At 44.1% G+C, this 16,034-nt stretch overlaps 2 protein-coding genes across 4 annotated transcripts; one reads left to right on the top strand and one right to left on the bottom strand.

The window, feature by feature from the left end:
- Positions 1 to 1,681: 1,681 nt before the first annotated feature.
- On the top strand, positions 1,682 to 9,216 carry LOC120643737 (filament-like plant protein 3). 3 transcript variants are annotated; one of them, XM_039920203.1, is made up of 6 exons: positions 1,735 to 1,967; positions 3,042 to 3,244; positions 5,930 to 6,115; positions 6,158 to 6,341; positions 6,597 to 8,605; positions 8,731 to 9,216. In XM_039920203.1, the coding sequence occupies exons 2-6, from the start codon at positions 3,134 to 3,136 to the stop codon at positions 9,070 to 9,072; spliced, it is 2,832 nt and encodes a 943-aa protein (XP_039776137.1). In that variant the 5' UTR covers positions 1,735 to 1,967; positions 3,042 to 3,133; the 3' UTR covers positions 9,073 to 9,216. The 3 variants fall into 3 exon arrangements, with proteins under 3 accessions (XP_039776135.1, XP_039776137.1, XP_039776136.1); XM_039920201.1 differs by having other exon boundaries at positions 1,682 to 1,967; positions 5,930 to 6,341; XM_039920202.1 differs by lacking the exon at positions 1,735 to 1,967 and adding an exon at positions 2,120 to 2,921 and having other exon boundaries at positions 5,930 to 6,341.
- Positions 9,217 to 9,810: 594 nt separating this feature from the next.
- Positions 9,811 to 15,423, bottom strand: LOC120643738. Its single transcript, XM_039920204.1, has 2 exons — positions 15,333 to 15,423; positions 9,811 to 11,894 (listed from the first exon to the last, which is right to left on the bottom strand). The coding sequence occupies exons 1-2, from the start codon at positions 15,389 to 15,391 to the stop codon at positions 9,881 to 9,883; spliced, it is 2,073 nt and encodes a 690-aa protein (XP_039776138.1). The 5' UTR covers positions 15,392 to 15,423; the 3' UTR covers positions 9,811 to 9,880.
- Between the last annotated feature and the right edge of the window lie 611 nt (positions 15,424 to 16,034).

The raw sequence follows: 16,034 nt of genomic DNA, 5'->3' as shown, positions 1-16,034 counted from the left end.
AGGGAGATAGAGAGAGAGGCCGGGGGAGAGGGGGTAGAAAAGAAAAAAAATTATGAAACGTGGGCCCCACACCTTGGTAGTTGGTATGGAGTAGAAATATAGAGAGTGAACGAGCGCGGAGAAACTGAATGTAGAGTAGATAATCTCGATGACCAAAATGGAATATTTTTTTTAGAGAGTGAATTTGGAGAGTGACGAGTGCGGAGAGCCTGAGTACTGCAACCTGTTGGGTCAGCATCTTGCCAGTAGCCAACTGTTTCCTGTACCCTGTGTTGTGTCACTGCCGGGAGAAAAGGCCACGGGTGTTATCAATGTTCAACTATTTGGATTGGCATAAGAGAATAGTATAGAGCAACACAAAGATACAAATGAAATGCTTAAAGAGTGCTTGATCCGGTCGCAAACAACGATAATTTATACCGAGTTTATAAAAATTAAATATTTAAAGAGGCATTATAATCTTTGAAACAAGTTGACTACATGGCATCATAAAAAACGCAACTACTTTCGATACGAAGGATCCGACTCGGTAGAAGAGGCCATTGCATTCCCCTGTGCATGCATGCTTGCAGTGATCTACAATGTGCAACGTTGTTAAATGAAACTGAAGGATCGTAACGAAATAGTACATCTTATTAAAATAGCAAAAGAGACTTCATTTGTTCATCAAAGATTTTAACGGAAGGAAATTGTCTGTGTACAAGCCCCTTGGTACCCCCATCCAAAATCCAACGGGAAACCTGCGCGGCGTGATCTCGCGGGTCCCGACGTGGTGCGGGGCCCACCATATCGGAAGAAACAAAAAGGAAAAAAATAATGAAAACAAATATCCCTCGCCGAGGAGGAGGAGGCTCTGTCCGCTCAAAAAAAAATAAAAATAAAGTTTATCGGTCTCTAAACTTGTGTCACTGTATTATCCCGGCTTCTAAACTCACAAATCGACCATTTAGATCCTCAAATTTGTCCATCTATGTTATCTCGGTCCCTAAACTAGAGTCCTAGGAGAACGATTAACTAGAGTTCTGGTGCTGATGGCTGATGTTGATTTTTTGTGAGAGAAAAGTACTGCTAGCTGGCTGGTGCTGGTGGCTGGTGCTGATTTGATACGAGAAAAAAAATACTATTGACTGAATACAACGAAGATACAGCAAACAGAGTGTAAGTGAAAGCCCCTATCCCATTCCATTCATGCGTTGTTTTCAGGCACTGTTCCAGAGGATTGAATCAGAAGTACTAGTAGCTGAGACTAGTAGTTTCATCTCGCCCGTGTTTGGTTCTAACAGTAAAATTTTCGCGAATTTTTTTTATATGCATGAAGTACCAAATGTAATTTATTTACAAATTTTTTTTAGAAATTGATGTAATCTTGCGAGCTGAATCTAATAAGCATAATTAATATAATTAATATATGATTAGATATAGTAATGCTACAGTGACCATGCTCTAATCATTGTCAAATCATGCGGTCAAAGACCTCATTAGGTACAATATTTGCTACAGTACCCATAGTTGTGGATGTGATTTTATAATTAGACTTAATTTAATATCTCTAATTCGTGGTTAAAATTAAAAAAAGTTTCCATTAAATTTTTTTCACTCCTAATCAAACACAGCCCTGGTCAAAGACCGCAAGATTAGCAGTACAGTTAACAGTAGCAGCACCAGCATTTCCACTACACTTGACACGTTGTAGCCTCTGCAACCTCTACTGTGGGTGGAGGAGCCTGGAGGGAGACGAGGAGGCCAAGGCACCCATCTCCCTGCCTTGTTCGAGCTGCCTGGGCGGGAAAGAGAAAGCGAGCTGGTGAGAGCGCAGAGGAGAAAAGAGAAAAGGAAAGCCCGGGCCGGCTTTCGAATTCTAGCGGGGGCGACCGGTTGGTTTCTCTCCTGCGCTCCTGCTCCTCGCGCCCCAAGCCGCGGCGGCCTTTCTTCCAACCCATCGCGGTGGCGCCGGCGCCGCTAATCTGGTAAGCGGCTCTCCATCCGTGTGCTTCGATCTGTGCTTGTGCTCGTGGTTGGGGGGTGGGGGCGGGCAATGTGGGTGCTGTTCTTGCATCCCCATCTGGATTCCATCCACGAACAGGGGAAAGGGGGAAGAAAGATTGAAAGAAGTTGTAGCAGTAGTACCAGGCCAGCAGTAAAAACCAAAGTTTTTGTCTGGGGTTCCACGCGGTTCTTGTGACGGTCGCCGTCCCCCCCGCATTGGTTGTGTGGTCGCAGGAATTAATGCGCCCCGTTTCGGTTTTCTTTGCCATCGTTCTCTTGAATCTTGAGTGGATTTTCCTTTTTTACTTCTGATTTTTGGTAGTGGGTGGAAGAGATGTTCTCGTGTTCCTTCCTCTTGGGGATTTTTGTTGGGGTTCTGGTCTGCATTCTGTCTCCGATATGGGATATCGAGTGGATTTGGTGATGGATGGATGGATGAGAGTGGGTTCCCGTCGTCTTGAAATCCGGTTCTTTCCTCTGGATTCTTGGGGATTTCTTCCTTTCGCATGCCGAGTGGTCTCGATTTGATTTCTTCGGCAGGTGTTGGGGCCTGACTGCCTCATCCCTCCGCTGCATTGTGCAGGTTGGTTCTTGCAGTTACCGTGCTACAGGATTTAGGGGTTTAGTTGGAATTAGTACCTAGTTTCGATCTGTGAGGTGTTCTTCTACAAAAGCATTTTCTTCTCTCTTTTCTGGAGCAGAGTTTTCCCAAAGGCAGAATGGATTTCTGTGTCTGATTAGTTTCAACATTATTTTGCGGCAAGATTAATTTCAACATAGCAGGTGTTTGCGGAAAGAATGTTTGCTTGTACTTTCTCTCGGTTTCTGAAGCGCTAATTGATGGCTGAATGTCCTTCTGTGTCGACCTGTATCTCTATTGTAATCCAGTAGAAAGTAATCTTGTGTTGGTGCGGACTTGCATTGTAAAGAATTGGGTAATTGCGTCCTTAAAATTTTTCATGTTCTTGAGTAACTTTTTTACCACATGATATTCTCTTTTGCGGTACTACTCTGCAATGTGGTGTGCATTGAGGAAATTATCTCTTTATTTTCAGTGTGGATATCTGGACCCTGCTTTTGGACATTGTGGTGGTGGAGGATCCAATAGAATCCCAGTTGCTGCTTTGAATGGTCTGGTGGCTGGGAGATGGATCGCCGGAGTTGGCTGTGGAAGTGCAAGTTGTCAGATAAGAGCTCTGGGGAGAGTGATAGCTCTGGTTCTGCGTCATCACACTCTGAGCCTTACTTGGATGATCAGGTTCTGCTCCATCTGTTAGCTTTCTTTTGAAGGGAACTTGTTTCTTAATCTCGGCATGTTAGTGATGTTTCTGTTCCAATAAATTTAGACTTATCTGCAGTTTGAAAATCATGAGTTGGTGGTTGTTCAGGCGTTCTTTTCAGATTTGGGATGGCAGCTTTTCTGATTTAGGTCCTTTTAATTAAAATGAACATGAGAGTTGCTATTGGCATCTCTAGGCAAGATGTCATTTTTGCTTGCCTTAGACAGATTAATCAAGCATGCAGACCTGTAGTTTGACCTGTTGGTGTTGTAACATGATAGGTTCATAATTCATATGGTACTACTTGTCACCTTTTTAGATAATGATACTACTTGTTGCTTAATATGCTAGTACAGCTTGGGGATGCTATTAGCATACTAAAGACAATGATTGGAAAGAGGGTTTCAACATTTTATTGAATGTCACATAGGAAGATGTTGTAGTTGGCTCTGTGTATGATATTCCTGTTCCTATGGCTATTGGAACAGTTTTTCTTTTAGCAAAATAACATGACAAATGTTTTTCTTCCCAAGTATGGTCATATGGCAGCAAGGAGGATATCCATACAACAACAACAACAACAACATAGCCTTTTGTCCCAAGCGAGTTGGGGTAGGCTAGAGATGAAACCCAAAAGACCCAAATATCATGGTTCAAGCACGTTGATAGCTAGTTTCCAAGTGCTCCTATCCAAAGCTACCTCTTTAGAGATATTCCAATCGTTAAGGTCTCTCTTAACCGACTCGTCCCAAGTCAGTTTAGGTCTACCTCTACCCCTCTTTACCTTATCGACACACTTTAGAACCCCACTACGTACCGGCGCCTCAGGAGGCCTCCGTTGGACACGTCCAAACCATCTCAATCGATGTTGGGTAAGTTTCTCCTCAATTGGTGCCACCCCTACCCTTTCCCGAATAACTTCGTTTCGGACTCTATCTCTTTTTGTGTGCCCGCAAGACCACCACAACATCCGCATCTCTACTACACTCAGTTGCTGGACATGTCGCCTTTTTGTAGGCCAACATTCAACACCATATAACATCGCCGGCCGAATCGCTGTCCTATAGAATTTACCTTTTAGTTTTTGTGGCACCATTCTATCACAGAGGACGCCAGAAGCTTGACGCCACTTCAACCAGCCAGCTAAGATTCTATGCCTAACATCTTCATCAATGTTGCCATCCTTTTGTAGCATCGATCCTAAATACCAGAAAGTATCCTTCTGGGCCACCACTTGCCAATCGAGACTAACATCTCCACCCTCATACCTAGTCGCGCTGAAATCGCACATCATGTACTCGGTCTTGGTCCTACTAAGTCTGAATCCTTTCGACTCTAACGTGCGTCTCCACAACTCTAACTTCCTATTAACCCCTGCCGTACTCTCGTCAACTAGCACCACATCATCAGCAAAGAGCATACACCAAGGGATGTCACCTTGTATGTCCCTTGTGACCTCATCCATCACTAAAGCAAATAAACAAGGGCTCAATGCTGATCCCTGATGTAGGCCTATGTTAATAGAAAAGTCAGTAGTGTCGCCATCACATGTCCGAACAGACGTCATCGCATTTTTGTACATATCCTTGATGAGGGTAATGTACTTAGTTGGGACTTTGTGCTTCTCCAAGGCCCACCACATGACATTTCTTGGTACTTTGTCATACGCCTTCTCTAGGTCAATAAAGACCATAGAACTAGAAATTTTAATGCTTTTCTTTTTAACCTCGTTATCTGGCTTTTGCTTCCCTCTCTAGTACAAAAATAAGTGGTGGGTTGAGCAAAGCTTGATGTTCTTAAGCAACATATTTATGACATTGCAACAATACATAGGTTGCAGTGCTGCACTTTGGACTTTTCCTAAGAATTTAGATGCTTTTGCTTAAGTTAGGTAAAGTTGATACACTAGCTTCCTTCTTGCTTTTGTTCTGCCTTTTTTGCTACTTTTGCCATATAGAGTGTTAAAACCTAGCTTTATTCAGGTGCTTGAAATAAGGTTTCCAAAGTTTTTATTCCCCTGTGAATATAGTAGTTGGTACTTTTTTTACTAGTGCAAATGGGACAAAAATGTTATGCTAGGAATGGTGATAGTGGTGCATTATTCTAACCTATGAAAGAATCTAGGATTGAGATGTTACTGTCACATTGAGATGTGTTGTCCAGAGTTCCTGTTGAATAGTTGATGTTAATATAGCCATGCTTACTAATTCTAGCATTTCAGTTCAGAGTTTTATGCTTCTTGGCTCTTGAGTTGTATGCACAATTTGTTTTTCTTATCTTTAAAATACATATACAACCAAGTTTGGCACTTCTCTAGAGTTTTCTGTACCTGGATTCGTCCAAATGATATATCTAAATTTGTTAAAATATATAAACTTCTAAATTGAGTTATTCAGTATCTTACTGGTTAGGGTAATTGGTGGTTGTGCATTTGGTCTCAAGCAGACTTTTCACTCAGGTAGTTCAGCTTAGGGTTTCCGGACAGGGCTGATTATTATGGTTGTCTATCTCAGATTTAAAAAAGGGAGAAGTTTGGGACCTGTCTGGCTTATCCTATGTGTTCATCATGTTGCTTCCTTCCGTTGTAGACTATTTGATAATTTTGGATTATTTAACAACTGCTTTGCTCTAAACATTTTCATTTTGTTCTTTCTGGAAATCAGGAAGTCAAACCTGTTTCCAGTGTTTCTTCCCCAAATCATAGTCATTCACCTGAAGTTTCTTCAAGGATTATGACTGATGATGAGACTCAAGAAGCTGAAACAGCAAAATCATTGAATGAGAAGCTATTGTTGGCAACTATCTTAAATGATTCTTCTCCACAGCATGGCCAGTCACCACAGCCAGAGGTGTGCCAATCTCCACAGCCAGAGGTATCCCCAAATGTTCGGGATGGTGATGTCCAGGATTCTGTAAAGAGTTTGAATGAGAAAGTGTCCCCAAAGATTAGGGATGATGATGTCCAGGATTCTATAAAGAGTCTGAATGAGAAACTTTCTGCTGCTCTTTTGACTATCAGTGCGAAAGAGGACTTGGTAAAGCAGCACACAAGAGTTGCAGAAGAGGCTGTTGCAGGTAATTTATTCTTTCCAATTGGACTTGACAAATTTTGCAGTTTGAGTGATTCCATACATAGGTTTACTCAGTAGTGCCTTTTAGTTCTCGAGAACCAATTTTACATGTGATGAAGTCAACTTGATTAAAAATGCTTAAATTCATTTGACTTATCAGTTCAGTACCTGCTTAAGGTGAAGTTTAAAATGCTACCAATGTTTCTTCCCCCCTTTGATTCTAGTACTGTACTGAATTTATAGTTTTCTTTATTTGTAGGTTGGGAACAAGCTGAAGCTGAAGTTGCTTCCCTGAAGCAATTACTTCAAACTGCATCTCAGAAGAACACCTCTCTGGAGGATCAGGTCAGCCACCTAGATGATGCCCTTAAAGAATGTGTAAGGCAGCTTCGCCAGGCACGAGAAGAACAAGACAAGAAGATCCGTGATGCAGTTACCAAGAAGTCTAAAGAATTGGAGTCTGAGAAGTCTGAGCTCCAGAACCATATTGCTGAACTGAGTAAGCATCTGGAAGCCACCAAAGTAGAAACTACTACCGTGCATGCCCAGCGTGATCTGCAGGAAAAGCTTCAAACAGTGGAGAAAGAGAACAAAGACCTCAAGGTCGAGCTACTCACACTGTCGAAGGATCTGAAGATACTTGCACGGGAAAGGGACCTGAGCAACCAAGCAGCAGAGACAGCAAGCAAACTTCACCTGGAAAGTGTGAAAAAGATTACAAGAGCTGAGGCAGAATGCCTTAAGTTGCGTCATCTAACACGGAGAACGTCCTTGGCCAATGATTCTAGACCTATAGCCAATAGTGCTTGCTTGGAATCTCAGACCGGCAGTCAGTCTGACAGTGGGGAGCGCATGCTAGTTGTTGACGATGAAATGAAAAATTGTGATTCGTGGGCATCAGCTCTGATAGCTGAGCTTGATCAATTCAAGAGTGGAAGCTCGGGCACAAGAAATCTTGTGAACATTCCTGTTGAGATTGACCTGATGGATGATTTCCTTGAGATGGAAAAGCTGGCTGCTTTGCCTGAAGTAGACAACGTAAGCTCCAGCTTCGGGGCTGAAACTGATTCTGACCAGGTTCTAACTAGAGACCCATCATCAAAAGTTGAAACTGAGTTATTGCTGGGTCAGGTGGCAGATTTGCATGAAAAAATTGAGAAGATTGAAGTTGAGAAAAGGGAGCTTGAAATGGCCCTTGCAGATGCCAGAGATCAGCTTGGCACATCATGTGATGCTCTAATGGTGGCAAACAACAAGTTGAGTGATCTGCAGATGCAGTTGGACTTGGCAAACGAGTCCAAACATGCTGCTTTGGGACAAGCAGAACAACTGGATGGTGAGAGGAAAGATTTGGCATTGCAATTGGAGTCTAAGTCTGCACAAGTTGCGGAGCTCCAGCTGATGGTGGCGTCACTGGAAGAAAAGGTAGACAGGAAGGAGTTGGAACTGCAGTTGGAGGTAATTTCTGCGGAGGCTGCAGATCTTCGCAAGACAGTGGCTTTCTTGGAAGAGAAGATTGATGCAGAGAGAACTCTTTTGATGAAGCACAAAGCAAATGCAGACATGGCAGAGGCATGTAAAGAATCATTGGAGGCACAACTGCAGTCTGCAAACACAGAGATTGGGAAATTGAAAGGGATTGTGCAAACTTTGGAGAGTGAGGTGCGGAAAGAGAAGGCGTCTCATGAAGAGCTTGTGAAACAGGTAGACACCATGAAGATTGAGTCAGAGAGATCACTTTCTTCAGTTTCTGCCAAAGAGTCATTAGAAGTGCAATTGCAGGTAGTGAACTCAGAAGTTACAAAACTGCACAGGACAGTGAATGAGTTGGAGCGCGATGCAACCAAAGAGAAGGCATATTCTTCAGACCTCCAGATGCAACTAGAGGCAGTGGAAGGCATAAGGAAGGTGTTGGAGTCTGAACTTGAGTCTTCACACCAGGAGACCATGAAGCTCCAGGAGAAGGTTTCGTCGTTGGAAGTAAGGCTTAAGGACCAGACCTCATTGCTTGTAGAATTTACAGCTAAATCAGAGGATGCAGTGTCTCGGAGAAAGTCAATGGAGGGTCAACTTGAAGCAGCAAATCTGGAACTCACAAAACTGAGAAACAAGGTGAGCTTGCTACAAGGGAAGATTGAGCAGGAGAAGCTTCTTTCAGAAGAGTACGAAGCAAAATGCCGCAAGCTGGAGGCTCAGCTGTCCAGGGACAGCCGAGAGGCGAAGCTTTGGCGTCTTGCTAACTCAAACGGCGACCTGAAGGTCAAGCAGGTATAGCTCTGTCTTGCTGCATCTAGTTTGAACTCTGAACATATCATCCAAAATCCACACAAATATTTTTCTTAATGGCTACAATTTTAACTAAAAATTATTACCGATTCTTAATGTTGTCCCAGGAGAAAGAGCTAACTGGTGCTGCTGGGAAGCTTGCGGAGTGCCAGAAGACCATTGCTAATCTTGGTCGTCAGCTGAAATCACTAACTGAACTCGATGGTGTCGCGTCCGATGCTGAAAATCTGGAACCCAAGGACTCACACCTTGACTTCAGAGATGGTGACGATGACCTGCTCTCTGCAGACATGGCTGATGGATTGTACGAACCGGGTCTTCCCAAGAGGAACGGGAGCTGCTTCTCACCGATTCGGCAGAATCCGTCCTCGTCCCCACCCTCGGGATCCCCGGTGTTTTCGGGGAGTCTGGCGTCTCTTAGTAGCTACTTGAGCAAAACAAAAAAGTGAAGAATCTGATGAGGGGATTGTGCATAAATTATTTAACGGTCCGTTGATGATATCAGTCGTTACCTGATGGTAGTCGGTGTACATTTACAGAACCTGATGGTTGCTTACGCATTGGTCATCTATTTCTCCTCGCTTGTGTTGCCAGTTTTATTTGTGCTGTTTTATAGTGCCCGCCGATTGCTGTCTGCCTGTCTGGTAGTGCGAGTGCTGTAGGTTTGTGGCAAATTTAGTCGATGAGATGAGATGAGACATGTGGCGCTGAATTAGTGGAACTGAATTGGGCCGAATCAATTTCAGCTGTTTATTTCGCATTTGGGCTGTAACCGAATCGGAGGCCCGTTTGCACGGAATTATAGTGAAAGCAAAAAAAATAATCATTTTTTTTCAAGCTACTAGGAAATCAAAATGACCAAAGACATCTTTAGTTGGGCCGTTTGGTACTACTTCATCAACAGTGGTGCAGAAACTGCCGAAGAAGCTGTACGAAAGGGCTCCTACATTTGCTTTTATCTGTCAATGTGCCTAAAACTATTGAAAGTACATAAACCATGAGTGCATTTACAGATGAATGGCGAGCGCACACATTTTTTTTTCACTAGGCGAGCGCACACATATAGGTCCATTTTATTATAAGAATAAAATCATAGTACACTCATGAGGCCTTGTAAAATTGTAGAAAGAAAACAGATCAGCTAAATGCATCATACACATGTTCAGTTTCTTTTCCACACACACACACTTGGTAATACATATATATTTCATCAGAACTTATTAGAAGCATCACAACAATGACTCATCAAGAAGCTGATTAAGCACCTGGGGGTGGTAGAAAAGGCCCGAGCTGATGCATGAGGACCAGGACATGCGTGACGAACTCCCCTCCGATGCTGAGATGATCGGCATGGAAGTCGCCTCCGCAACGAGGCGCGATGTAGTAGAGCATCTCCAGCCACACGGCGGAGATGAGACCCCAGCGGCGGCCACCGGGGATGGCAGCCAGCTCGTCGGCGACCGCACGGGCACAAGGCACCCGTGAATGGAGAGCTTCTATACTGTTCTTCAGAAGTTGCAGCTGAGTTGGGCCACTGCTGGAGGCAGAATTATTATTGGCTGGGTGATGCTGTCCTTTGTTTGCCTCATCATGCACTATTCTGATTGCCTCGTTGCTTGGAAGATCTTTCTCCATGTCCTCCATAGTCGTCTTGTGCATGAGCTTGGAGTTGGTTGTAAGCATCACCCTGCACTCAAAGATGAGGTACATGATGTAATTTGATAGCATCATGGCCATCTCCATCTCCTTGTTCACCGGATCAGATTCTTCACCATGTTTTTCAGCTTGGTTGTCCAGCCGGTACAACATGTCTGTTGCAATGTGCCAGGTCAGGACGCTTGTTGGGAAATCCACGCCGTGGATGCTCTCGTGAATTGCAGCTGAAGAGATTTCTGCCAGAGCTGACTGGCCACGGTAGCTGGCAAAGGACCAATCTTTCTTATCGCTTCCAAATTCTAGCAGCTTGTCGAGGACAGGCATCATGAGATCTTCAGTGATCTCGATGTGTGTCACTGTCTTGTCGCCGAAGAGATTGCCCCAGAGCTTGCGGATCCACATTGGCACAGACGACTTCTTTGCTTGAGCTTCTATATTGCATGCTTCCATCAGGTTGTACTGTGCCAGAACTTGAGACCACTGCTTCCTACGCCCTGGAAGGCGATGGATGCACTTGTCTGCACCAGATTTAGAGTGTGAAAGAATGGACACGGCTAGAGACGCGACCTCCAGGACGATTGCCCCTACGAGCAAAACGTAGGAGATGATGACATCAACCCTGCTGTAGAGTTGGTGCTTGTCGGTGAACACGAAGAGCACCAGCGTCGCCGACATCGCAAGGGATGGGAAGAGCAAGGCCGACAGGAAAAGAAGAAAATAAATTTTGTCTTGGGTGTCGTGGCACGAGAGGGAGAGGCATATTTCTTTGAGGCCGTCGATCCAGAACCCTCGAAGCCCACCCTTGGTGTAGAGTCTGTCGTAGCAATCAGAAAGAAGTGCGGCGACGTAGTGGTAGGCCCCGATGCTGTGTGGATTGGACCTGAAACCCTTGAGCAGCTCTGGCAGAGCATCGGCACCTGCAATAGTGTTCAGATCATTGGCTAGAGCATCCGATACCAATGTCGTCTCTGCCTCCAGAGCTGGAGGTCGCCTCCCATGCGCGTCAAGCATCTTCTTGATTCTTTTTTCAAGTTCATCGACGGCGTTCGCGGACCCACGACTCACTATAGTTCGACTTTCTCCTGCCATGATGGCGTAGGTTTCCAGTGAATCCAAGGAGTTTTTGCGAAGGCCCTCCGGCCTCGCCGAGTAGAGGCACCAGGTGCGCTCGCCGTACTTGAAGAGGCCACACAGGAACATGAGCGCCGTGGCGGCCAGGAGCCGCCAGTCCGGCCAGGACGACCTGGAGACGACGTAGCCGGCGATCGCCGCCTGGGTGACCAGCTCCAGCAGGTGGCGCCGCCACAGCTCGTTGTCCTGCATGGCGAAGGCGGTGATGGTGTCCTGGCCACCGAGGTGGAGGAGGACGAAGGGCGCCCAGAAGAGGAGGAGCTGGTGGCGCGGCGCGCTCGCGGCGACGGCGAGGTGGCCGAGGGCGAAGACGGCGACTGAGTCGGCCGTCATGTAGGCCAGCCATAGGAGCGAGCTGGGGATGCGCGATGCGCAGTGCCGCCGCACGTCGGCTGCCAAGAAGAGGAAGACTTGAAGGCCGAAGCTTACGAGTATCAGGGATTGGATCTCCCAATCATTCCAGAGCTCCTTGATATCCTCCAAACTGACCCAAAAGCAAAAAAGCAAAATAAAACAAAATAAAATCGATCATAACCCATCACTCGGAGATACGTGATTTTCCACTCGGCAAAAGTTACAAATCCAGTATCAAAATTATAATGAGTTACCATAACCTTTCTTTTAACAATGTATAGTCAAACGGTTCACATTACTGCTGCAATTAGACATGTCATTATGCCTCTATATCGGTATAGAGTGGGATCACAGTCTATAACTAGATATAGATTAGTCCTACTCTTACTGTCTTATTGCACCCATGTATCTAAAACTATACAAAGAACTTAGAAACTAAACTTTCGGTTGAGTGGAATCATAGCGTGTATAATTAGATAGAGACTATTCCTACTATTAGGGCGTCACCAATGGAAAGAGGCTCCAGTTGCTAGTCCTCCACTACGGGAAACTTAGAGTTTGCCAAGTGCTGAAACTTTGCCGAGTGTAGTGTTTCGGGCACTCGGCAAATAAGGTCTTTGCCGAGTGTCACACAAAAAACACTCGGCAAATAATTCTTTGCCGAGTGTATTATTTTTGGCACTTGACAAATTTAAGTGTTTGCCGAATGTTTTTTTTACACTCGACAAAGAGATCTTTGCCGAGTGTATTATTTTTGGCACTCGGCAAAGAAGATAATTTGCCGAATGTTTTTTTACACTCGGCAAAGAATTAAGTTTATTCCCACTTCCAACCTCAAAACTTTTTCTACTCTCCACATACAACATGTGTTACTCCATATTAAAATTTGGTACATTTTTGTATTTGTTTGCTATAATTAATTAATTAATTAATTATATTTCAAGTAATTTTTTGAATTAAGTCAAATTTGAAATGCAATTGATTCAAATAATGGAATACAATGAGTAGGAAAATTATATTCATGTTATTTAATCCAGTTTGAGGCCTTACCCATGAAATGAAAAGAAATTTCGAAAATTTTGTTCAAGAAATATGACCATTAACATGAGTCCGAATGATTTTTAAATTCTAAAAAAGCAAATGTAGTCTAAAAATTATGAGATTTGTCATGATGTGGTGGTATCACACGTGGAGGCTGTGATAAAAAGTTGAGAAGATTTAGCACATTTTTTCATAACGATGTTTACAAAATTGAAACATCTCACAAGAAGTATATGTATGATTGTATATGAAGATAGTTAGTGGATGTATTTTTTGAATACAAACCTTTTTGTACGATCTCATATGAAAAAAAACTTTATACTAAAGTCGTACGACTCGATGAAATATAAAATTTTGTAGTTTTCAACTTTTATATTTGAGATTGTTTAATACTTCAAAATGTCATTATAAATTATCTAATTTGAAATTATAAATTTTAAAACTTTCAAATGACTTCGGATGTAAATAAGTTATATACCAAAGTTGTAGAGCTCGACGAGATTTAAAACTTTGTAGTTTACAATTGTTTCATTTGAACTCATTTGCTTATATTAAAATGCATTAAAATGCAGTTGAAGAAACACACTGCCACGTCATCAATCCAAGACTTCAAAATGAAGCTCTCCCATTGGTCCAAACATTTGGAGCCGGATCATCCCCTCCCTTTCCCAAATCAAAACCGGCAGCTTCCTCCTCTCTATTATTCACGCAATACATCTCTCTCTCTCTCTCTCGGCCTCCTCGGCGATGCCGATGCGGGCGGCAGCGACGGCCGGCGAGAGCTCCTCCCCGGTCACCTCCCTCTCGCGGCTCCTCTCCTCCCCCCCTCCGCTCACCCCTCACCGGAATAGATCGACCGGTGAGGAGGGGTGGCGGGGCAAGGAGCGGCGGCCGCGGCCAGCTAGCAGGAGCAGAGCAGCTCGCGGCGTGGTGGCGGGTGAGCGGAAGAGGAGCAGCGGCGGCGCGCGGGTGCGACACGCGTGGGCGCGTGCGGGCGAGCGGCGCGGACCAGAGCAGCGGGGCGAGCTGGTGGCGGCAGCGGCGGCCGGCCGGCATGGACCAGAGCAGTGGTGCGGACCAGAGCGCGGTGAGCGTGAGGTCGAGGAAGGGTTGGGAGGCGAGGGCGAGCGGCGCAGACCAGAGCTGCGGTGGCGAGCTGGCGGCGGCGGCGGCCGGCCGCTCCTTTTTTTTGATTTTTTTATGTTTCCTAATAATGTTTGTCGAGTGTCTGATTCCCACACGGCAATCTCTTTGCTGAGTGCTCGTGAAACGACTCATGGCAAAAGGGTGCTTTACCGGCCGATCTATGCCGTGAATATTTTGCCGTGCATAACACACGGCAAAGGATTTGCCTTTGCCGTGTGTATATGGTCCTTTGCCGAGTGCCAAGGTCCTTTGCCGTGTGCCTTGGCAAGGCACACGGCAAATGACTGGCATCTGCTAGTGCCAAATGACTGGCGTCTGCTAGTGCTCAGTTGCCACCTCATGGCAGTGGGTCTTGCGTGTAAGACAATTTTATCCCACTCCATCCGTTCTAAATTATAGCTGATTTTGACTTTTCTAGATGCGTAGTTTTTGCTACGTACCTAGATATATGCTATGTCTAAATACGTAGCAAAATTTATATATATATCTCTAAATTTGTCAAAACAATCTATAAATTAGAACAGAGGGAGTATATCTTAACACATTGTCCAAATTTTATATGCAGCACACATGGAAGCACCTCACTATCCAAAGTTTATATGGACTACAATGCCAGCACCTCACCATCTCTCTCCATGGGTGGCCGGAGTGTATGTGGTGCAGGCTTGAGAAATGTGCGAGCTAGTGAGAGCTATGAGCTAGCACACTCTCTTTCCTTGCCCCCTCTCTGTGTGCCACATATGCAGCAATTCTAGTTAGCTGGCTATGTAGCCAGCCATTGGAGACGCCATTGTACCATGTGTCTAAAGTTATACAAAGAACTGACTGAAACTCTTGGCTTAACCAATATATATGAAAGGGAGCACTTGTCCTGATCCCTCCTCATGGCGATTCAGTTTTGGGACATACTATTTGTTGTCTAGGAATTAGCAAACAAATGTTTCAGACGCCCATTCTGCTGCTAAATTTGTACGAAGAAGATTGCCAACTAGAGAGAGAGAGAGAGAGAGAGAGAGAGAGAGAGAGAGAGAGAGAGAGAGAGAGAGAGAGAGAGAGAGAGAGAGAGAGAGAGAGAGAGAGAGAGTATTCAGCACAACTTAAATATTTCAATTCTACCTGCATGCTGCAGGGTTCGAAAGCTAGCAATATGATATGCAGATATGCATGGTAAGTATCAGACGAAGGCCAATGCCAGATGAAAGAGAAACAATCATATCATGCAGTGTAGTGTTAACTCCATGGTGTATGCTCCGGGAGTTTTGGTGTAAATTGCGAATAGAATAAATATTAAACAACAAAAGATAACGGGAGCAACCTTAGAATAATAAAAAGTATTTTGACAAACAGGATGAAAGCGAGAATTGTTTAATCATGTTATTACCTATAGTTTTCCATCAAATTTCCCCCTCCAACTTGGTCAACATTTCTTATTGGCCTCATTGCAACCAAGTATATGGATGAAGCATGCCGCATAAAACATGTGTGGTGTTGCCTTACTGCACGCACATTTAAATATATACACACTGAGAGTAAATGCCAAGTTTTGGGTACCAGCAGATGCTTTCTTACATGGAGAGCAACAGGGCAAGTGGGCGTTTGGGGACAAAAGATGGTTGTTTCATTGGAGAGCAAGTTGGCATCTCAGCATGTGTAGTCTGCATACAATGACAAAACAAATGGCGAATAAAGTAACGGTAACATTGTATATGTATATAGCATCTCTCCGTTCAAACATAATTATTTAATTCCATCCTTTCTATCGTTTATATATATGTCCTGCTTATACTCAAATTAAAGCAATGCCAAAACAAAAGGAAAAAAAATCATAGCACTGGCGCAATCCATGCAAAAATATAAGGTGAGATGCAAAAAGATGCCAAACAAAAGGAGCAAATTCATAGCGCAGGGATCATTCAAATTTGGCCGGCCATAGGCCAAGCTATCATCCTCAAAACATATACATTATTGTAATAGATTTCTATACTACTGGTCTGATTATTTTATAAAGAAAGTACATATTTATAAAGAATGTTATAAAAAATTAGCACATATTCTGGCCATGGACAAGAATGTTAAAATTGTC

The sequence above is a fragment of the Panicum virgatum genome, chromosome 8K, assembly GCF_016808335.1.
Source record: "Panicum virgatum strain AP13 chromosome 8K, P.virgatum_v5, whole genome shotgun sequence".
In the NCBI taxonomy this organism is placed as follows: domain Eukaryota; kingdom Viridiplantae; phylum Streptophyta; class Magnoliopsida; order Poales; family Poaceae; genus Panicum; species Panicum virgatum.
Note: the sequence above shows the minus strand (reverse complement) of the source record. Positions and strands in the feature narration are given on the sequence as shown.